Source organism: Bos javanicus, chromosome 25 (genome assembly GCF_032452875.1).
Source record: "Bos javanicus breed banteng chromosome 25, ARS-OSU_banteng_1.0, whole genome shotgun sequence".
Classification (NCBI taxonomy): domain Eukaryota; kingdom Metazoa; phylum Chordata; class Mammalia; order Artiodactyla; family Bovidae; genus Bos; species Bos javanicus.
In genome coordinates, this window is record NC_083892.1 from 25,236,141 (window position 1) to 25,260,182 (window position 24,042).

The 24,042-nt window shown below is 49.7% G+C and overlaps 1 protein-coding gene and 1 non-coding gene across 4 annotated transcripts in view; one reads left to right on the top strand and one right to left on the bottom strand.

The window, feature by feature from the left end:
* The window catches only part of KATNIP (katanin interacting protein), a 230,706-nt gene that overhangs the window by 188,797 nt on the left and 17,867 nt on the right, over positions 1-24,042 (top strand). For all 3 annotated transcript variants that reach the window (XM_061401491.1, XM_061401490.1, XM_061401489.1), the window contains 4 exons: positions 8,809-9,534; positions 10,573-10,778; positions 13,407-13,485; positions 21,674-21,851. In XM_061401491.1, coding sequence (XP_061257475.1) covers positions 8,809-9,534; positions 10,573-10,778; positions 13,407-13,485; positions 21,674-21,851 — 1,189 coding nt within the window. The remainder of the gene's footprint in view (positions 1-8,808; positions 9,535-10,572; positions 10,779-13,406; positions 13,486-21,673; positions 21,852-24,042) is intronic.
* TRNAG-CCC (transfer RNA glycine (anticodon CCC)) lies at positions 11,460-11,532 on the bottom strand. Its single transcript has one exon. It is a non-coding gene; the product is annotated as a tRNA-Gly (tRNA).

Sequence of the window (24,042 nt, forward strand, 5' to 3'; positions counted from 1 at the left end):
TCCCAGAGGAAGAGAAAGGGCATGAAAAATTATTTGAAGGAAAAGTGGCTGAAAACTTCCCTGGGGATGGAAACAGACATCCAGATCCAGGAAGCCCAGAGAACTCTGAATAAGAGGAACCCGAATAGACACATACTAGCCTGTACACTGCAACCACTGAGCCTGTACTCCAGTGCCCTCGAGCCACAACCACTGAGCCCATGTTCCCTAGAGCCTGTGCTGGCAACAAGAGATGCTGCTGCAGTGAGAAGTCCCTACGCTGCAACTGGAGAAAGCCTGTGCACAGCAACATAAATAAATAGAATTTTTCAAGGAAAGAAAGAAATATGACATACCAAAATCTGTGAGATATAGTAAAAGTGGTTCCAGGAGGGAAGTTCATGGCACTAAAGGTTTGCCTCAAGAAATAAAAAACCCCAATAAACAACCTAACGTTACACCTAAAGGAACTAGAAAAAGAAGAAAAAATGAAGCCCAAAATTAGTAGATGAAGGAAATAATAAAGATCAGAGCAGAAATAAATGAAGTAGAGACTAAAATAAAATAGAAAAAAATTAGTGAAACTAAGAGCTGATTCTTTGAAAAGACAAATGAAGTTGGGAAACCTTTAGCTAGACTAACCAAGAAAAAAAAAGAGAGAAAGAGCTCAAATAAATAAAATCAGAAATGAAAGAGAAGTTACAATGAATACCACAGAGATACAAAAGATCATAAGAGACTACTATGAACAGTTAGACACATAAATTGGACAACCTAGAAGAAATGAACAAATTCCTAGAAACAAACAATCTTCTAAGACTGAATCATGAAGAAATAGAAGAGTTAAACAGACCAATTACTAGTAAGAAGATTGAAACAGTAATCAAAAATCTTCCAACAAACAAAATCCCAGGACCAGGTAACTTCACTGGTGAAGTCTATAAAACATTCAAAGAAGATTTAATATCTAGTCTTCTCAAACACTTTAAAAAAACTGAAGAGGAGGGAAAACTTTGAAACATTTTATGAAGTCAGCATTATCCTGATAGCAAAACTAGACAAGTACGCCACAAGAGAAAGGAAGGAAGGAAGAAAGAAAATTACAGGCCAGTATCACTGTTGAATATACATGCAGAAATTCTCAACAAAATATTCTCAAACTGAATCCAACAGTACATTAAAAGGCTCACACACCATGAGTAAGTGGGGTTTTGTGGATCACAACAAACTGTGGAAAATTCTTAAAGAGATGGGAATACCAGACCACCTTACCTGCCTCCTGAGAAATCTGTATGCAGGTCAAGAGGTAACAGTTAGAACTGGACATAGAACAACAGACTGGTTTCAAATAGGGAAAGGAGTATGTCAAGGCTGTATATTGTCACCCTGCTTATTTAACTTATATGAGAGCCCAGAAATAAACCCAAGCCTATATGAACTATTAATCAATGGCAAAGGAGTAAAGATATAGAATGGAGAAAGGACGGTCTCTCCAATAAATAATGTTGGGAAAACTGGACAGCCACATGCAAAAGGATAGAACTAGACCACTATATTAAACCATACCCAAAAATTAACTCAAAATGGATTAAAGACCTGATTATAAGACCTGAAACCATAAAATTCCTAGAAGAAAATACAGGCAGTAATCTCAACGACACCAACCTTAGAGGTGTTTTTGTGGCTCTGACTCCAAAGACAAGAGAAACAAAAGCAAAAATAAATAAATGGGACTACATCAATCAACAAAGCAAAGGAAACCATCATCAAAATGAAAAGGCAGCCTGTTGATGGGAAATGATATCTGCACATCATGTATGTTTTAAGGGGCTAATATCCAGAATATACAAAGGATGCATACAACTCGACAACAAAAAACAGGTTTAAAAGTGGGAAGAGGGCCTAAATAGACATTTTTCCAAAGAAGACATACATATAACCAACAAGTACGTGGAAAGGTGCTCAGTGTCACTAATTATCAGGGAACTGCAAATCAAAACCACAAGGAGATACCTCCTCATACCTGTTAGGATGGCTACTATCAACAAGACAAGAGATAACGAATGTTGGAGAGGATGTGGAGAAAAGGGAATTCTTGTATACTGTTGGTGAGACTGTAAATTGGTACAGCCACTATGGCAAACAGTATGGAGATTCCTTAAAATATTAAGAGTAGACTGCTATATGACCCAGCTACGCCACTTCTGGGTACTTATCTGAAGAACATGAAAACAGTAATTTGAAAAGCTATACCCACCCCCATGTTCATTGCAACATTATTTACAAGAGACAAGATATGGGAAAAAACCTAAGTGTCTGTTGATGAATGAATAAAGATGCGATATGGTACATGTATGCATGGAGTGATATATGTACAATGTAATGTACATGAGTGGACCTTGAGGGTATTATGCTAAGTGAAATAAGTCAGAAAGAGAAAGACAAATACTGATGTCTTCACTCATATGTAGACTCTAATAAACAGAATAAAATAAAAACAAATTCACAGATATGGAAAGCAGACTAGTGGTTACCAGAGTGGAAGGTGTTTGGAGTGTGGGTGAAATGGATGAAGGAGGTCAATTTTATGGTAACAGATGGGAGCTAGATTTATGGTGGTGATCACTTTTTAGTGTATACAGATATTGAACAACCATGCTATACACCTGAAAGTTATATGATTATAAAAAGAAAAGAAAATATGAGGTTTAAGTAATTTTCCCCAGGTCACACAACCAATAAGGGCTGGAGCAGGATTTAAGGCCAGGCAGCCCTGCTGGCTTCAGCAGTGGCTCAGCGGTAAAGAACCTGCCTGCAATGCAGGAGACACCGGACACTCGGGTTCAATCCCTGGGTCAGGAAGATCCCCTGGAGGAGGGCATGGCAACCCACTCCAGTGTTCTTGGTGGAAAAATTCCATGGACAGAGGAGCCTGGCAGGCTAAAGTCCATGGGGCACAGAGTCAGACATGACTGAAGCAACTGAACATCACACACAGCCTGGCTCCAACATCCATGCTTCGTGCTACTACCCTTCAGCGCCCTGCTTGCTCTGCTGTCATCAGCCACCTGCCCCCAGAAGACTTAGGCAATTCCAAGCCTTCCTGGCAAACAGACCTAGAGAACCGCTGGGAGTTATGAGGTGATGGGCATTTTTGTAACTTGTCCACGATCCGAAGACTTTGTCTCACTTTAATTTCCTTCCAGGCATTTCACTGCTTGGCTCAACACACATTAAGAACTGAGCTCTTGAGATTTCATGCTTGTTAAGCTGGTTGTGCTAAAAAGGAGAGTTGCTTAGAAATTTTAAATTACTCATTACATAGAGCCAAATCCCACAGCCATGCCCTTCAGGAAAGGTTCGGGTCGAGCCCTCCAGCAGTGCTTGTAGAATGAATGACTGCCCAAGTTCCTCCCTGGGGCTGGAATCCTGCTGTCATCATAAGACATAGCCTGGAAATCCTTTTGTCCAACAAAGTATCTCATTGTAAGCACATCTACATTTTGGAAATGTCTTTATCTGGGCTCAGTTAGCTACAGGTGAATGAAATCTCATCAGTCCAGTTTGAGCATAAGGGAGTGTTATTTGAGAAGCCTCTGGCCCTGCAAAGACAGGATGCATCACATGGGATTGAAAGGAGGAGCCAGAAAGCCAGCAGGCACCAAGGATGCTTCTCCTAAACTCTCCAGGGCTGCTGGGCCCTCCCTCTGCTTCTCTGCAGGTCCATTTCCCCTCACTGTTCCTCCTGAGATCAGTTTTTTCAACTCTGTGCAAATAGCAGGAAGTGCCCTTGCAGTCTCTTTCTCTGACATTAGTGAAGTGAGGTGAAATTTGCTCAGTCATGTCCGATTTGCAACCCCATGGACTATACAGTCCATGGAATTCTCCAGGCCAGAATACAGGAATGGATAGCCTTTCCCTTCTCCAGGGGATCTTCCCAACCCAGGGATCGAACCCAGGTCTCCCGCATTGCAGGTGGATTCCTTACCAGCTGAGCCACAAGGGAAACCCCAATCCCAAAGACATGGCGGAATCTGATTGGTTGGCTTGGGTCAGATGTCCACTTCTTGTCCTATCAGCTATGGCTATTCACCTAGAATAAATGTGGCTCTGTTGCATCTCACTATGTGCTTTTTCACTTCCCCTTTTAGTAGCAATTAGTGCCTACCTCAGGGTTTCCCTAGTGGCTCAGCTGGTAAAGAATCCACCTGCAATGCCGGAGACCTGGGTTCAATCCCTGGGTTGGGAAGATCCCCTGGAGAAGGGAAAGCCTACCCACTCCAGTATTCTTGCCGGGAAAATCCCTTGGACAGAGGACACTGGAGGGCTACGCTCCGTGCAGTCGCAAAGAGTTGGACATGACTGAGCAACTAACACTTCATAGTGGTGCCAGTGGTTTTTATAAAGTGAAGTTCAGAACTTTGCCGTTCGTATTAATCTCCACCAAGGAATAGTTTTGAACCTTCAGGCCCGTCATCTCATATTGCTCCCTCCCAAACCGTGCTGACTGCAGATGAAAGCAGTAGCTTTCTGTTGTCCGTTCAGATCTGTGGGGAGGAATGTTGACGGACAGGACAAAGCACTGATCCCAGCAGTTGCCCAACTCCCAAGGATTAACAAGTCGCCTGTCCTACCGCAAACAGAGGGAAACTTGGCCCCAGCCTGCTGTCACATCTGAGAGGTCCAGGGCGAAGCCTACACCTCTCCACTTTTAAAACCCAGAGCGTGCCTCTCTAGGGGAGAGTGGGTCAGAAAGCAGACACGGGATGAAAGCCAAGTCCTGCCTTTCTCGCACACCCCAGCAGAGAAAGGCACGCTGAGTCCCTGACACACATGACTTTTGGTGCTTTCTCCTTCCGTGCCCTTGAAGACCAGACAAGCCCATTCATTTCAGTCAGTGGAAATCAAATCACAATAAACTGAGGTGCTGACGATCCATATGGAAGTTCCTTGTGCCAGATGTTAAGCCTCACGCCTGGAAGCAAGGATGGGAGGGACTCCTGGGGTCTTGTTAATGACAGATGAGAAGTGGGGGGTGGTGAGGAGGTGCAGGAGGACTGACAGGCGGAGGGGGGAGTCCCTCGGCCTCCAGCCCTGAGCACAGTGGGGAACGTGATAGTGGTGCCAAGCCCCCGTCCCTTTACTGACATACACTTAGGAGCACGTCCAGGCACCGTTTCTGTGCCAGGCCCTGGGATGCAGCAGGGGAGAGGGCAGAGAAGGCCTCTCCCAGAAGGAGGGTGTCTAGAAGAGCCGGTGTAGTGGGTCTCTGGGGCAAGAGCGTTCCTGGCAGAAGGGCACCGTGAGGGCAAAGTCTCTGAGGCCAGGAGAGACTTGTGGGTGGAATGAAAGGCTGGCATGGCTGGAGTGGGATGCTCATGGAGAGAAGGGTGGGAGGTGAGGCTGGAGAAGTCAGCTGAGGTTGGGGGGTGGGTCACACTCAGGGCCCTGGGGGCACAGTGAGGAGTTAGATTTTCTTTATTCTCAGTATCATAGTGAAAAGTGTTAGTTGCTCACTCGTGTCTGACTCTTTTAGACCCCATGGACTGTAGCCTGCCAGGCTCCTCTGTCCATTGAATTCTCCAGGCAAGAATAGTAAAGTGGGTTGCCTTTCCCTTCTCCACGGGATCTTCCCGACCCAGGGATTGAAGCGGGGTCTCCCACTTTGCAGGCAGATTCTGTACCATCTGAATCACCGGTATAGTAGGGATAATGCCAATTAGAGGGTTTGATCAACTCCACTTTAGATATCTGGAGTTGAAAGTGACAGAGTGGACATGTCTGGATGTTCCAAGGGATCGTGGAAATTGGAACATGGTACCCCAGGGAGAGAGGCCAGAACTTGGCTTATGACAGTGAACAGGGCTTGCATGGGAGCCAGAAGCTGGATGAAGGGAGTGTTGGGGGAGGACAGGAGGGGGCTGAGGCGGTCTTGTGCAGCCAGAGTTAGAGCACTGGGAGGAGCGGAGGGCGCTGTGGCACAGAGAGAGGCGCTGTCGGCAGGGGAGAGTGGAGAACCAGGAAGAGATGTCTCCTGAGCAGGTGGAGGGGGCACCTACCTTGCCTGGGACGTCAAGCAGGGACAGAGGACCGAGAAAGATTGCGTGCTTGGAGTCATTGTGTACTTGGATAAAGTTGCTTCAGTGGAGGGGTGGTGGGAATTATAAGACTCTTAGGGATGCAAAGGACAGAAAACCACCAGGGGTTTGACTTCAGGCATGGCTGGAGTGTCATCAGGACTCTCCAGCTCTCAGTTCACATCCACCCACTTCATTCTCAGCCACGCTCTCCCATCCCCACAGTGTAGCCAATGGCCACTCCATCCCTCCATCCCACCAGCTCAGCATACATGCGTGTGTGCTAAGTCACTTCAGTCACGTCCGACTCTTTGCAACCCCATGGACTGTAGTCCACCAGGCTCCTCCATGGCATTCTCTGAGCAAGAATACTGGAGTGGGTTGCCATGCCCTCTTCCAGGGGACCTTCCCGACCCAGGGAGGGAACCTGGGTCTCTTGCGTCTCCTGCATCGGCAGGCCCATTCTTTACCACTAGTACCTCCTAGGAAGCAGCACCAATTTAAAGACAGCCTTATCCTTCCCCATAGTTCCTTTCATGAACCCAGCTTGGAAAGGTGCTGTCAGCATTCACCTAAACTGCATGGCCTAAAAGTCCAGGGTACCCAAAGAAAAAATCGGGATTTTTGTTCCAACGAGAAGGTGAAGTGGACCTTGGGTTGGCAAAACGCAACAGCTTTGCACAGAGGAGCCGGGTTACAGGGGGTAAAGAGAGGGTGGGGGTCACGAGGATGCAGTGTCTGCAATGAAAGGAGGGATAAAATAGGACAGCAGTTGGAGGGAGCCACAAGATCAGGTCAGCTTCCTTTTTCTTTCAGGTAGGAGAGATTTATGCATGTCTGCAGGCAGAGAGAGGGGAGATGCCAGTGGGGAAGGAGTGATTGAAGATTCTGGAGAGAGGAGATAATTGATGGAGTCAGGCCCCCTGGGAGACAGGCAGAAAATGGAGTACAGGGCACAGGACGAGATGAAAGGAGAGGAAACAGAATGCCAGGGTCGCCAGCTGCTGTTTCTCCAGAATGACACCCCTAGGTGTCGGTTAGCCATGGCTTGGCCGGGGGGGCCGGCCCCTGCTGGATGCACGTGCTGGGCTTTACTGTCCTACAAGGAGGAGGGCAGGGCCTTCGGAGCCACCCCCTGAGGGCCAGGCCCCTGTTCTCCACGTGCTCTGGACATAAACTCGGCTCTTGGAATCAATTTCAACACAAATAGAAGTAAATTCCTTACCTTTTAGTATACCTGGGTCATTTGGCTTTTTTAATAGAATTTTGTCCTTGATGATAAAAATAATACACATAGGGAACTTAGAAGAGAAGATGTCAAAGAAGAAAGTTCAAATCTTTCCTACTCCCCACCCAGGAATGATATTAACACGTTGGGACATGCTGCCCACACGAAAGGCCGCATCTGAAATGGCATATCTGGCTTTCCGCCCCCCCCCTCCCTCCACATAACATTCTTTCACAAGCCTTCCACCTGCCATTCGGCAGTCTTTGAAAAACTCTGTTAGGGTCATGTGATTGTGACAGCCTCCAGAGCAGACCCTAGGGTTGCTGACTCAGACGCCGCAGGCAGCCGCATCGCTTTGGGTCGGGTGAGTTTCTGAAGTGGAGATGACTTCTGGCAAAGGTTCTCCCACAACCAAGGAGTGTTCCCTTGATTTGCATGGTCGTCGCATTTTTAGAAAATCCAAAGTATATTGAAAAAATACTTGTCTCTTTGTAAAACAATGAAGTTCCAGACTCGGGTGACCACAAACAGTTTTTTTTTTACCAACCTGAATGGTGCCTGAGACAGGAGACCAGAGTCTGTGCCTGGACCATTCCTAGTCTCATCCCTGGCTCTGCCCTTCAAGTATCAACAGGGCCAGCAGGCACCGAGACAACCAAGAGCATCACACCACCCACCGGTGAAGAATTGGGGGGGGAGAGATAGGGAATTTGGGGTCAACAGGTACACACTGCTACATTTAAAATGGATAACCAACAAGGACCTACTATATACACAATGAACTCTCCTCAAAGTTATGTGGCAGCCTGGATGGGAGAGGAGTTTGGGGGAGGATGGATATGTGTATATGTATGGCTGAGTCCCTTTGGGGTTCATGTGGAACTATCACAACATTGTTAATTGGCTGTGTTGTTGTTTAATTGCTAAGTTGTGTCCAACTCTTTGCAACCCCATGGACAGTAGCCCACCAGGTTCCTCTGTCCATGGGATTTTCCAGGCAAGCATACTGGAGTGGGTTGCCATTTCCTTCTCCAAGGGATCTTCCCAACCCAGGGATTCAAACCTGTGTCTCCCGCATTGCAGGTGGATTCTTTACCACTGACCCTATGTTAATTGGCTACGTGTCCATGCTAAGTCAATTCAGTCGTATCTGACTCTTATCTCATGTCTGACTCATGTCTGACTGTAGCCGCCAGGCTCCTCTGTCCATGGGGATTCTCTAGGCAAGAATACTAGAGTGGGTTGCCATGCCCTCCTCCAGGGGATCTTCCTGACCCAGAGGTCGAACCCTCATCTGTTACATCTTCTGCATTGGTGGGTGGGTTCTTTACCACTAGCACCACCTGGGAATTGGCTATACTCTAATATAAAAAAGTTTTTTAAAAAATACCCACGGTTTCTAGAATATGCCCCTGAGGGTGACCCCACCCAGCTGAGAGCCACCAGATGAGACGATGTGTAAGGGTCCCCACTGCCTCCTGCACCACTAATGGAGTTTCACCCCTCCTGTGTCCTTCCTTCCAGAAGGCACCTGGTCCACCCGGATGCCGCCACGGCCCCGGTGGCACAGCGAGCCGGAGCACACCTTGCACGAATCGTGGGACTCCCTCACGGCCTTCGACCGCTCCCACCGGGGACGCATCTCTAACATGGAATTCCAGGGCGATATCCTGGACGAGTTCCTACAGCAGCAGAAAAGCAGCCGGCAGAGCGACCAGCCACCCCCCTGGAAGGAGGAGAAGCCGGAGCCCGTGAAAGGGCAGGACCACGGCTCCCCTGAGGCAGACGACGGGGGTGACTTCAAAATCCCCGTCCTGCCCTATGGACAGCACCTGGTCATCGACATCAAGTCCACGTGGGGGGACAGGCACTACGTTGGCCTCAACGGGATAGAAATATTCAGTTCCAAGGGGGAGCCGGTGAGAATCGAGAACATTCAAGCCGACCCCCCGGACATCAATATCTTACCAGCCTACGGGAGAGACCCCCGTGTGGTCAGCAACCTCATCGATGGGGTAAACAGGACCCAGGACGACATGCACGTCTGGCTGGCCCCCTTCACGCCTGGCAAGTCCCACTCCATCTCCATGGACTTCCTGCAGCCTTGCCAGGTCGCCCTGATCAGGATCTGGAATTACAATAAATCACGGATACATTCTTTCCGGGGCGTGAAGGACATCACGATGCTGTTAGACTCGCAATGCATCTTTAAGGGAGAAATTGCCAAGGCCTCTGGAACCCTGACGGGAGGTATGGTATGGCTGTAAGAGTGTTCTTGAAGCCCCTACCCACTACTCGCTGAGGCTCTGAGGAGAAACTAACTTAGTGTCTGGCCAGTGACAGATAGATCCCTCTGCTTTCCTAGACCCGGCCCTCTCCTTGCCTTTTGCAGAGGGGTGTGCAAGAGCTGGTCTTACTGTGATGCCTGCTCTGGGTACCAGCCTTGCTCAGCTTCCTAGGGCCTGAGTCTGACCAGGGGATTCCTTCCATAAGTGACTGATGGAGAGAGTGTTCTTGGGAGAACCTGTAGGACAGGAAGGGATGTAGGATGTGGAAGGGTTGGAAGAGAAACTAGGAAGGAAGCTTTTTCAGGGGAAGCCCAGCCTCAGCCTGATCCCAAGGGGAGCTCAGGAGTGTAAATTTCAGCATTTGTCCTGCCTTACGGCAAAGCAACAAGGCTTTGGAACCCCCAGGCTCCCCTGGCGGGGGACATAACTCCCACACCCTTCCAGGCAAGGCCCCCTGCAAGGACCAGCGAAAGACTGTGTGGAGCACCAGCAGGATCAGCTTCCGTGCCTCATGGGTGCCTGTGCAACATCCCTTATTTCATGACAGATCACAGTGATCCTCATTAGATTGTGCTAAGGCCCTCAGCCGTGTCTGACTCTTTAGGACTCCCTGGACCATAGCCCACCAGGTTCCTCTGTCCATGGGATTCTCCAAGCAAGAATACTCGAGTGGGTTGACATGCCCTTCTCCAGGGAATCTTCCCAACCCAGGGATGGAACCCGGGTCTCCTGCATTGCAGGCAGATTCTTTACCGTCTGAACCCCCAGGGAAGCCACCCTCATTAGATTAGGTGCCTTCATTACATCTGTATGGTTCTTACAATCCCTGAATTCCATCTGCAAAGATGTAAAGAAGAATAAGGCTCAGTTACTCAAATCAAAACCTGTTAGCAGGTTGGAATTTTCCTAGCCCAAAGATTGATGGATTTAGGTTCCCAATCTGCTCCTCGTTGCAATGTGGGATGAGCTGACTCTTGCATCTTCCCGGTCCCCCTGTCAGCTCCAGAGCACTTTGGCGACACGATCTTATTCACGACCGACGATGATATCCTCGAGGCCATATTCTGCTCCGATGAGACGTTTGACCTGGACGTGGAGAGCCTGTGCAGCCTGCAGAGCGAGGAGGCCCTGCAGAGGCCCAGCACGGCCGATGGCCAGGGGGAGGAGAGGCCGCACACCCAGGCCGGCTCGTGGGCTGACGACCAGGTAGGACTGGTGGCGAGGGGAGCGGTGTGGGAGCAGTGGGGACGGCACCCGGATAGATTTCTGCTCCTGACTCAGAGTAGAGCAGGAGGGATGAAGATGGATGTCCCGTAAGCTGCTGGCACTCCTGTTTTGACATTTCCCATTTTTCTGCTTCATTTTTTGTGCTGTGTGTCGTATTTCATTCTCTAATTTTTTTTTTTTTTAACCAAAGTGAAGAAAGTATTCAAATTTTAATCAAAGCTGGGGAAATCAGTTCTGTGTCATCTCTGTAATTTAGAGGTTGGCAGTCTCAGGGGAGTTTTTGCTTTGGGTTGTGTTTTGATCACTCACTGTTGTTTTTGACGGAAGGGCTGCAAATGCTTTTAATAGGCAGACTTGAGAATTAAAATAATGATGATCCTGGCAGTCACTTCTTGGGCACATATCGTGATCAGTCGTGGAGCACTTGTCTTGGTGTTTAACCCTCCTCACAGCCCTTGGAGTAGAGATGATTAATAATATCCCTATTGAAGAAACCAAGGCTCAGACAGGCTAAGGGACCTATCCAGGGACACCTCGTAGGGGAGTAACAAGGCTCGAACTTGAATGCAAGACTCTACCAAGTCTGTGCTTTTCTTTTTTCAAATATTTACTTATTTTATTTGGCCAGACCGGGTCTTAGTTGCTGCATGCGGGATCTAGTTCCCCAACCAGGGATCGAACCTGGGCCCCCTGCATTGGGAGTGCAGAGTCCTAGACACTGGACCACCAGAGAAGTCCCAAGTCTGTGCTTTTAATGGACTAATTGAAAATGAAAGATGACCTTCAGGACAATGGTCAGCCCAAGTCAAAGACCAGTGGTCACGGTGAAGAGATGCCAGGGTCTCCAGGGATGTTCTTGAGGCCATAGGAGAAAGAGGACATAGTTAAAGAGGGTGGGGAGAAGAGTGCAATCAACCAACCAGGAACCAAAGACAAAAGGTTCAGCTACAGGAAGGTCACGACCAAGACAGGGCAGTGATACGGCTTGTCGACCGCACTGTGTTCACAGGTTGCAGCCTGCAGGGGCCCGCAGAGCACCACGTGAGATGGGGAAGGGGCGAGGAGAGACCCTGTCCTCCCCTCACCAGACAAGCTAGCTCATTGCCAGTGATTGTCCTGATTCTTTCATAGAAAGCCAGAAATCTGGATTGTTACGTAAAATCTCCCCAGTAAAAAAAATGTTGGCCACCAATTCATAGTATTTTCAAACCTTCTGCAGGCCGCAGAACATGTCTGCAGTCCGGCTTTGCTGTGCGGGCCTCCAGCTGAGAGAGGGTCTCGAAGCCTTTCACTCACACACCGTTTTCCACATGGTGAAGTCCCTGCTCAGGGACTCTGATCCAATGGAGTCCTGGGAGGGGCAGAGAGGGATCACTCTCTGCCTAGGGGATAAGGACAGCGAGCTCAGGGAGGTCATGTCAGGGTCACACCCCTAGCAGGGGGCTCACCTAGTGTCCAGGTCTGTCCATCCACCAGGGGCCTTCCTAGGAGGCTCAGGGAGGTCAGGGGATCGGGGAAGGCAAGAGAAGGCACGTGGGCTTTAGGGCAGCAGTGTTCCCGGCGGCCCAAGGCATCAGAGGACAACTTCCGGCAGACAGCCTTCCTCTTGCTCCTCCGCATAGCCAGGCAGGGGCCTGAAGGGGCTGGACTGAGGGGTCATTAGGGTGTCATCAGGTACCCAAACACTGTCCCCACTAAAACTCTAAGATCCGGACAAGTGGCTCCACCTCTCTTTGCATCTCAGCTTTCCTGTCTAGGTCAGGAAGATCTCCTGGAAAAGGGAATAGCTACCCACTCCAGTATTCTTGCCTGGAGAATCCCATGGACAGAGGAACCTGGTGGGCTACAGACCACGGGGTCACAAAGAGTCAGAAATGACTGAGCGACTAACACCTTCCCGTCTGTGAAGAACTATGGGCTCTTCTACCCTGATTTACAGTGCAGAGATCTAATGCGAGAAGTTTACGATTACACAGAGACCAAGGAGCAGGATTGTGGTGGCCCACTCTGTCTGTAGACCAGGGGTTCTTTATCTGCCTGCCCATGGGAATGGTGGGAAGGTTTAAAAAATGCAGATGCAGGAGGACTTCCCTGGCGGTCCCGTGGTTAAGACTCCACACTGAAAATGCAGGAGGCATGAGTTCGATCCCTAGTTAGAGAACTAGGATCCTGCATGCCATGCGGAGCAGCCAAAAGATTTTTTTTTAATGCAGATGCACAGTCCCCAGGGTTGAGAACCGTTCTGTATGTTTGAATTCTTTCTCCTCCTTCCCTCCATCCCTCCCTTCCGATCTCTCTCTCTCTCCCTCCTTCTTCCAGCTCACTGGATAAACTAGATACAGTCCTTCCCTGGTCCAGAAAATCTGATCACCTGAGCTGATTAGTGTCCAACACCTCCCCTAACAGTAAGAGCTTCTGGCAAAGACATCAGATGCAGGAGGGTTTCTGGGCCAGTCACGGGGCTCCCACCAAGGCAGAAAACAAAACACCGGAAAAGACACCGGGACTTACCTGGGGCACAGGGTGGGCAGCAGTAGCTGGAAGAATGGCCAGTGGGTATCACTAGAATCACCCCTTCCCTCTGCTTCTCCCCCACCCTGTGTGCAGGGCCTGGAGCCAGAGCTGCCCCCCAGTCCCCCTGTCCCTGATGTCACCACACCAGAGCCGGGCATCTACCACGGCATCTGTGAGTACCTGGGGCAGTGTTGCAAGAAGGAGGACCTTCGGGGGTCGGGGGTGGGGAGGGAGTCATGGCCGCTTGGGACAGGGTTTCCCGGGACAGTGGAGGAGATTGTACCGTGTTCAGAGACACCAGGCCCTGGGACAAGTCAGGGCTGAAACCAGCTGGTGCTGGGCTCATTGGCTCTGGCAGGGCTGCAGCCCTTCAGAGGAGGGGTCCTCCTGGCAGTGTGCCCTCCCAGAGGGCCACACACAGACATCTGATGTGTTAGCTGCAGCCCTGACCCCAGAGTCAGTGGGAGCCCCAGAGTTATAGAGCAAGAAGACATAAGAGCTGGAGAGACCTGGGCATCTGTCCATCCAGGATTCGAGTTGCCCCTTCAGACTGGGCCACAGAGCAGATGCTGGAGCAGAGGAAGCCTGCATCCTCCCAGCTCCAGCTGGGGTGGGGCATCAGGAGTACCGGCCCAGGTGCCCACTCTTCTAAAAAGTCAGAAATCTGGATTTTTTATGTGAAGTCTCCAGGTTTTTAAATGTTGGTGACTAATTTTATAAAAATGTAAAAACAGCCTATGAGCCAAACATAACACACATGTGTTTGCCCAGCCGGCTGCTGGCTGGTGGTCTCCGGGCAGATCCCGTATGGGTTTTGCTGTGTCTGTTCTCTGTCCTCGGCCCGTGTGCCCCTCGGGCCAGGTCCTCTCTGACTCGGCACACGTCCCCCACCTCTGCCTGAGTCCTCGGGGACCCTTGGGCCCCGGTCCCACTGTCTGTGGTCTCTGCCTCCCGTTCCCTGTTCACAAGGCTCTGCCAGCTTGCTCGCTGCCACCTCCCCTCCTGCTCTTTCTTGCCCCCTGTGCCCGCCATCCACCTCCAGTCATCTTCTGAGAGGAAGCGATGCGCCATGCCATCGTCATGTCCCCTCCCCACCTCCCCACCATCATCTCCAGAACGGAGCCTTAAGGTGTCAGAGTTTAGCCTCCTCTTTGCTCCGCTCCTCCCCGCCCCATCTCCTGAGCCCCTGCCCCCGCAAGCTTCCGTGCAGGCCATGCCCACCTGGTGTGCCCTTGCTCTCCGTCTCTGCCCTTTAAAAGGATGTCAACTGCCACTGTCTGGGTCCCCAAGAAGCAGCCTCTGAGATGATGGAGTTTACTGGGGCGTGCTCTTGGGGGAGGGTAGGAAGCAGGGCTGGGCACAGAGAACTGGGCCACGGGGCAATCACACCAAGGCCTCTGCCAGCCTGCAGGGAGCTCAGAGGCCCCTTGGAGTCATCTTGAGTAAGGGGGCTGGGCCTTTACACGCCTGTGTTAATAGGCCACCTTATACAGGCTGGGGAGGGGCAACGCCAAGTGTAGGCACAGTGGGGGGTCGGCAACACTCCCAGTCCTGACGTGTCACCCCTGGGGGTGGGAGGCGGGATCTGGGGGGTGTCCCACACTGCCCACCACACCCCCTTCTTAAGGCCTTGCTGTGACCCACTCCCATCTCCATGGTGTCCAATGAGAACTCAGCTCCCCCTCCTTCATTCCACAAGCACAAATCACCTCTGAGAAGAGAAGAAGAAGCCTTCCCTTTGGATCCTCAGCCCCTTACTTTCCAGAACTCTCTCTCAATTACTTTGGGACTTAGGGACAACCGAGTAATTTGAAAGCCAACCCAATGTAAGCCAAGGCCCAGTTTGAGGCTTGGTTTCATCCCCCATCCAGGCCCTGTGTTGGGGCTTTCCCTGCCTTCTCTCACTTCCAGCTCTTATTCTCCCCATTTTCCAGATGAAGTTAGGAAACTGAGGCTCCAAGAGATGGAGAAAGCCACCTGGGGTCACACAGCTAGTATGAGGTCAAGGACGGGACCGAGTCTGTCTGAATCCACAGTCCAGGTCCTCACCACTCAATACACTCCAGAGAGGTCTTTGGGAAGAGTCAGCATCTCATGAAACTGGGAGACAGCAGTCATTTCTGGTTTAGTCTGGGCTCCCCTAGGTTGGTCAGGATTCGGGGTGGGGAGCTGGGGATAAGGGAAATTGAATTCAAACTGAGTTAAGCAAAACAGGAAATTTCTTAGCTTATGTAGCTAAAAGGGCTTCCCGGTGGCTTAGTGATAAAGAATTTGCCTGCAGTACAGGAGGCGGAGGAGACAATCTGTGGGTCAGGAAGATCCCCGGAGAAGGAAATGACAACCCACTCCAGTATTCTTGCCTGAAGAATTGCATGGACAGAGGAGCCCGGCAGGCTACAGTCCATGGGGTCGCAAAGCATCGGCCGTAACAGAGCACACACTCATGCATGTAACCAGGAAGGTCAGGGATTGCTAGTTTTCCACACTGTTGGATCCAGGTGTGCAAATGATGTCATTTCTGCCCCATTTCTCGGTCTCTCGTCTGTCTCCCATTCAGACCCTATCCACGTGGGAGCTCCTTGAAGCTCCACCCTGTAATCCCAGGTAAAAGAGCTTTTGTTTCCCCGCAAGTCCAACAGTGTTCCTGGAATGTCTGCTGACCTGGCTCACGTGCCCATGCTTAACCAATCACTGTGGCTTACCTCGGTGGGAAGGGAAAGAATGGGATGGAAAACATGGATTGGCCTGGCCCGGGTCAGAGGCCCATCTTTAGAGCCAAGAGTCGGGAGTCAGCCACCCTGATGGTGCTTCAGAGGAGGCTAGAGTGCCGTAACCAGAAGAAGGAAGGAAGGAAGGCCAGCCAGAAGCATCCAGTGTCCCCTCCATCTGATGATTTCCTCCAAAGATGCTGTCTGTAAATGTTTTTCCTGCTGAACCAGCTTCTGACCTTTCTCAGAAATGTTATTTCAGTGCCCTGGGAGTTTTGCCCTGGAGTAGAGCTCCCAGACCTTTTTGCTACAAGAAAAGCGTAATTTCTCTGTGTCTCTACTCAGCAGGATGGCAGAAGAACCTGCTGCCCAAGGACCCTCTGCCCACTTTGAGACCTGTGATTTCCAAAGCTGCCTTCTCTGAACCTTTGGCTTTTTCCTCCCTGTATCCCAAATCCTAAATGTGCTCTCCTAGCCCGTGCAAATGAAGAATGCTTTGATAAAGTGACCCAGGGGGGGTGCATTGGGGTTGGTAAATACGGCCCATCCTATTAATGTTTTGAAAGGAGATATATGACTTGCTAATTTGCAGATGACACTAATTTTAGAAGTTTTGCAAATATCAGCAGTGATGAATAGGAAAGGAGCTGAGAGAGTTGAAACATGGGAGAGAAATAACAAAATTAATTTCCATTTATATAAATACTAATTGATACACCAGAGGAAAATGAATATGGAACATGGATATTAGCTCAAAGAGGAGAGTAATCGCTTTCGCAGCAACCCTAGATTAGATGGTATCTGAGTGCATCTCAGAGCCGACTCATCAGAAAAGACCCTGATTCAGGAGAAGGAGGCAGCAGAGGATGAGATGGTGAGGGAGCATCACTGACTCAGTGGGCATGAATCTGAACAAACACCGGGAGATAGTGAAGGACAGGGGAGCCTGGCGTGCTGCAGTCCGTGGAGTTGCAGAGTCGGGTACGACTTAGCAGTGGAACGACAGCAGTGCCTCTTGCCAGGCAAACAAAGTCAGGGCGGATTGGGAGAGTCTGGGCACTGCCTCTTGTTTCAAGAGGGAGGTGGCCTTTCTCCCTCACAGGGAGCCCCCTGATCTAAGTCGGCTCCCTGCTGCCTTCCGGGCCTTCTCCATCTAAGGAATGTGGTGCCCGCAGCCGCTCTGCCCCTTGGGTCAGGAACGTTTTCTCTTTCCCTCAATTCCATCCAGGCCATTGAGAGTCCTGGCACTGCTGTCTGTCAGTCTGTCCACCTTGTCCCGGCCACAGGGATCACAACAGCGTCCTCCCTAGCCTCCTTATGGAGTCCAGCCCCAGTGAGCTTTCCAAGACACTGGTCAGATCGTGGCACCTCTCTGCTCCCAGATCTAAGCCTCCCCATTGAAGAGAAGAAAATCCAGACCTCCTGACGTGATCTAGCCCCCCACCTGCCCTTCTGATCTCATTTTCCTCCACCTTCTCCCTCGGTCACTTAGTTCCAACCACAAATCAAATGTGTTCCCATCCCAGGGCCTTTACCGTTTCTGTCCTCTCAGCCTAGAATGTTCTTCCAGAAATGCTACAGGATGGCGGCCTCCTTCTCATCACCCAGGTCTCAGTTTGAACGTCACCTCCTCCGAGAGGTCCTCGTGACTACCCCCCCCACCCCTGCCTAGTCACTCCCTATCCCATCCCATCCACTTTTTTCCATGGTATTCATCGCTCTGTGGAACTATCCAATTTATTTTTGTTGTTGTTGTTGTTGTTATGTGTTCATTGTCTGTCTTCACTGCAATGGAAGCTCTTAGAGAGATTTTGCTGTGTATTGATATTTAGCCCTGAATCTCCAGTGCCAAGAACAGGGCTTGGTCCCGTTGCTGTACAGACCCCATAGACTGCAGCACGCCAGGCTTCCCTGTCCATCACCAACGCCAGGAGCTTGCTCACACTTAGGTCCATTGAGCTGGTGATGCCAGCCAACCATCTCATCCTCTGTTGTCCCCTTCTCATCCTGCCTTCAATCCTTCCCAGCATCGGGGTCTTTTCCAAGGAGTCAGTTTTTCGCATCAGGTGGCCAGAGTATTGGAGCTTCAGATTCAGCATCCGTCCTTCCAATGAATATTCATGAAAACCCCATGAACAGTATGCAAAGCACTTGTTACATTAGTGGCAATAAATATTTGTTTACCATTGGCTGTGATTTTGGTGAAACTCAAACGATTGTATTTTGATTCGTTTACCTCCAGGTATCTACTAAACATGTACTCTTCAATCAATCATTTTTTTTTAAAGCCTTAAATGACCATCTGTTTTCAGATACTGTTCTAGGATCTGGGAATAAAACAGTGAACACTGTCAACAGAGTTCCTGCCCTCAGGGAGCTTCCATCTAAGTGGGAAAGACTGATGAAAATAAATAAGCAAAATAATAAGCAAATCAATGAAAATAAAGAAGCAAATCAATGTAGAACATCTCGTTGGATGACAGAAAATAAAGCAGAATAAGAGTTTTGAGAGAGATGGTGAGGGTGCTATTTGAGCTCAGATGATTAGGCAGGGCCTCTCTGAGGCGATGACAATTGAACTATGAATATTCATTGGAAGGACTGATGCTGAAGCTGAAGCTCCAGTCCTTTGGCCACCTGATTCGAAGAGCCGAGTGATGGAAGAAGACCCCGATGCTGGGAAAGATGGAGGGCAGGAGGAGAAGGGGGCAACAGAGGATGAAACGGTTGGATGGCATCACCGACTCGATGGACATGAGTTTGAGCAAACTCCAGGAGATAGTGAAAGACAGGGAAACCTTGTGTGCTGCAGTTCATGGGTCACAAAGAGTCAGGCACGACTTGGCAACTGAACAACAGCAGCTAAGGGTTTTGAGAGAGATGGGGGAGGGAGCTATTTGAGTTCAGGCAGTTAGGCAGGGCCCCTGGGCTTCCCTGGTGGCTCAGATGGTAGAGAATGTGCCTCCCCTGCAGGAGACCCAGACTCCATCCCTGGGTCAGGAAGACCCCCTGGAGACGGCAATGGCTACCCGCTCTAGTATTCTTGCCTGGAGAATTCCATGAAGAAAGGAAACTGGCAGGCTACAGTCCTGTGGTGTCACAAAGAGTCGGATGCAACTAATACTTTCTCTTTCTCTGAGGAGATAATTGAACATGAATGTATCAGTTAGCTTCTGCTGCTAAACAAACCAGCCCCCAATTTAGTGGCCTAACATAATCACCATTAATCATGATTCATCATACTTCAATAGCTTGCTTGGGCGTTTCTTCACATCTGAGCGTAGCTGGCCTCTGTGGTGTCTGCTCTTGTGTCTGCTCAGCTGGCAGATGCACTGGCAGCTGAACAACCTAGGATGTTTTCAATTACACAGCCGGCAATTGGGAGGCTGGCCCGGCTCTTTCCCGTGGCAAGACTCTCAAGTGTAGAAAGATGGGCCAGAGCTCCCTGCACACGCACTTTACAGATTCTGCTGGTTTCACTCACTTTTGCTTCTATTCCATTGGCCAAAGCAAATCACATTGCCCAGACTCAGAGAGTGGAGAAATAGACTCCACTTCTGTATGAGAGAAGCAGCAAGATGACGTGACACAGAGGCAAGGACTCAGAGGGAGGCATCTGTGGCTGTATTGCAGGCTACTGATGCTGTGAGAGGCTGTGATGCATCCAGAACCACTCTGGTCACCCATCTGTTTCATCTGCCCCCAAGATGCTCAGAGCTACCTTGGCATCATGAAGAGCAGAGGGATCTGAGGCCAAGTTATGAAACGTATGTTGGAAATGACAAGAGAGGAAGCCGTATTCCAGGATGGTTTTCTGCTTTGGCCTCACTTCCTGGCCACACAGATATCTTCAACCTCCCTGAGCTTCTGCCTCCTCATCTGAGCTGAAGTGTGTGGAATGCCATGAATCCAGGCTTCCTTCTTCCAGTGCTACGGTGCTGGCATTCTGTAACAGTTGCAACAAGTGTGACTCTTTGGAACACAGCCACCCAGAAGAGCTCTAAAGTAGGCCCCCAATTCTCCAAGGGTAGAAGAGGTCACTGGACTTGGGCCTGCTGACAGGAGACCGTTAGGGAAGAGAAGTTCCAGCCAGATATCAGACAGAGATTCATTCACTTTGAGCTTTCTGGGCAAATGAATGACTTACCTGGGAAGTTTTGCCTTGGGACCACAGAAATTCACTCCTAAATGCTCCCTGATGATCCAATGGTTAAGAATCCGCCCTGCAATGCAGGAAACTTGGGTTTGATCCCACATGCCATGGAACAGCTAAGCCCACATGCCACAGCTAGAGTTTGTGCACTGCAATGAAAGATCCCGCATGATGCAATGAAGATCCTGCATGCTCCAACCAAGACCCGACGCAGCCAAATAAATAAATATGCTTTTTAAGAAATGCTCCCTGATGGAGCAGGGGTGGAACAAGGGCAAAAGAATGGGGGTGTCACTTTGGATCACTTCCTTTCCCTTGAATCCATGTGAATCCTCGTGATAGTGGCCAATTTGCATAAAGTATCCATTTCCGACCTTATGGCTTACTGGTGCAGCCACCTCCATGTAGTTAATTATTTAATATTTCCACCTGTACTGGGCTCCTACTATGTGGCAGGTACTGTGCCTGGCTCTGGGGGCACCATGATCTAACAAAACTGATGGGATTTCTGCCCTCAAGGAACTCACCATCTGACAGGCCAGATGGAAATTTACCAAAGAGTCCCAAGCTCACCATGGTGATCAGGGCACAGAAGGGGACATTCACAGTGGCATGCCGGCTGAGAATGGAGGCTTGATGTGGTCAGAGAAGTTGGGAGGGCTTACCTGAGGAAGTAAGCTGGGATCTGAGGGATGGGCACAAGTTAGCCTAGGCTGTGTGAGTTCAGGAGTGAGGAAACGGCATGTGCAAAGGCCCTGTGGTGAGAGACAGCATTGTGAACGTGAGGGATGGAAAGGCCATCAGGGTGGCCCCAGGGATCCTGGGCACAAGATGAGATTAAAGAAGTAGATAGAATCCAGATGGCAGGCATGCTGGTTGAGCAGCATGGGAAGCTATGCTAGGGTGCTAATCATGGGGTGGGCAACGTGACTGATGAGTGGAGAAAGGACCTAAGGCTGTGTGCAGGGCTAACCCACACAGGTCCATTCATCCTGCAGACATTTCTTGAGTATCAGCAGTGACCCAGGCCCAAGGGCTACTGAGAAGAAAGGCAGAGCCTACTCTGAAGGCCCTTTCATTCAAGTCTGAGTTTTCCAGCTGGTAGAATACAGAGTCTGAAATCAGTTCTCTTGCCACCTCCGTCTTGAGTTGTCTTTGTTCAATCGCTCAGTCGTGTCCAGTGCTTTGCAACCCCATGGACTACAGCACACCAGGCTTCCCTGTCCCTCACTATCTCCCGGAGCTGACTCAAACTCATGTCCATGAGTCAGTGATGCCATCCAGCCATCTCATCCTCTGTCGTTCCCTTCTCTTCTCACCTTCAATCTTTCCCAGCATCAGGGTCTTCTCCAGTGAGTCAGCTCTTCACATCAGGTGGCCAGAGTATTGGAGCTTCAGCATCAGTCCTTTCAGTGAATATTCAGAGTTGATTTCCTTTAGGATTGGGTACCTCCTGCAGAATCTCTGGTGCTCACTGGACACTTCTCTTCCTGCTGCAGGCCTGCAACTGAATTTTACTGCCTCCTGGGGTGACCTACACTACCTGGGGCTCACCGGCCTGGAGGTGGTGGGCCAGGATGGCCAGGCACTGCCCATCAACCCACACCAGATCTCTGCCTCCCCCAGAGACTTAAATGACCTCCCTGAGTACACGGACGACTCCCGGACCCTGGACAAGTGAGTGTCTGTAAGAAGCACAAGGTTCATGACAGCAGGGGCTCGGGGACCTGATGTGCGTTGTAAATTTCAGACTTAACCATCAACTGGCATCCCCTGGCATCCCCTATCCCACCTTCTTCCAGCCACCCCAAGGTCTGGGGTCTGCCCATTTTATAGTCAAGGGAAACTGAGGCCCAGGAAAGGGCCACACAGCTGGAAGAGGTAGACAGGATTAGAAGCCAGGCTCTCCTGTTTTCAGACCCAGCTGGGCTTTGTGTTTCCTCCATGGTGCTTGAAGTCCCTGGTGGCTCCGACAGTAAAGAATATGCCTGCAATGCAGGAGGTGCAGGAGATGTGGGTTCAATCCCTCAGTTGGGAAGATCCCCTGGAGAGGGGAGTGGCTATCCACTCCAGTATTCTTGCCTGGAAAATCCCATGGGCAGAGGCGCCTGGTGGGGTACAGCCCGTGGAGTCACAAAGAGTGTTTGTGACTTTCACTTTACACTTTCATGGTGCTTAGCATGGGGCCTCAAACACGGTAACTGCTTGGTAAGCCTTTGGCTCTGTGTTTAGGCATGAGGGACCCAACCTCTCGGGGGCTGAAAACTTTCCCCTCCCTGAGGCTGGAGATGATGGCTGAAGCTTCACTTTCCTCTGCATTTGTCCAATTTCATAAGCCCAGGTTGAGTCAAGTCAGTAAGAGGACAAGCCTGGACACAGCATTGATCCACAGCGTTCAGGCACCCCTGAACCAGGACAGCTGTCAGGCTTGGGGCCTGCCTGCAGGTGCGAACAAGAAGAGTCTAGGGGAGCCAGAGGGATGAGAATTCAAATCCTGTCTCTGCCCCTTGCCAGCTAGTTTCTTAACTTCTCCAGTTATAATAATCATAATAATAACTGAAATTATAATTGCCATTTTGGGAGCACTTATTAAATGCCAGACACTGGGCTTTGCTAAGCAGATTATAGATATTCATTCATCTAAATCTCAAACAGCCCTAAGAGGCCCCCACTCTACAGATGGAGAAACTGAGGTACAGAGAGGTACTTCAAAGGTCACCCACATTAGCTGAGTGGCAGAGTCATGATTTGAACATAGGCTCGAGGAAGACCAACACCTGTGCATTTAACCACAAAGTTATACTGTCTTCCCCTGCCTCAGTTTCCTTATCAGTAGAATGGGACAGTAATCTGGCTATTGGGCAGAAGGGGGGTTGCCACGTCACCACTGCACCCACTGCCTGGCCCAGAGTGTGTGGGATCAGTGGTGGCCTCCTACCTGCCTTCCTCCAAGGTGCTCCTTAACCGGGGCCATCGCGGCTGCTGCATTGCCCAATCAGGGGCCATCTTGGTGAGTCACACTCTCACAAACTTAGACTGGGAGCCTGTGGTCCCTGCTGCCAATTGTAAAAGTGATCTGCTCATAGCTGGCCTGGCCTCGCTTGTTCATCCACACCCACCCAGTTCCTTCCCCTCTGCCCAGACTATGTTGCAGCAAATCCCAGGTCTGAAAGTATTTCATCTCTGGGTATGTATCGCTAAACAATAAGGACTTAAACCTGATCCAAGTATCATTATTCCACCTAAATGATTAACAGTCCTTCCTTTAAATTTGGAGAAGGAAATGGCAACCCACTCCAGCATTCTTGTCTAGAGAATCCCACGGACAGAGGATGCTGGTGGGGTCACAAAGAGTTGGACATGACTGAGTGACTGAGCACTCTTTTAAATTACTAGATATCTAGCATATTTCTATTTCCCTCATCATCTTTTTTCCCCCTTTTATAACAATTTGTTCCTTGAATTGACATCCAGATATGGTCTATACATTGTGATTGCTTACTGTGTCTCTTTAAAAATTGTTTTTTATAATTCCCTGGCGGTCCAGTGGTTAGGAGTCTGTATTTCCACTGCTGGGGGCCTGGGTTTGATTCCTAGTTGACAGGGAACTAAAATCCTGCAAGCTGAGTGCCATAGGGAAAAAAACAAATTTTTTATTTTTAAAATTTATTAAAAAATACTATTGACATATAGTTGATTTACAGTATTGTGTTAGTTTCTGGTATATGGCAAAGTGATCCAGATATGTATACATATATATGTAAATATATGCATATGCATTTGTGCTGTGCTAAGTCATTTCTTGTCTGACTGCATGACTATGGACTGTAGCCCACCAGGCTCCTCTGTCCATGGGATTCTCCAGGCA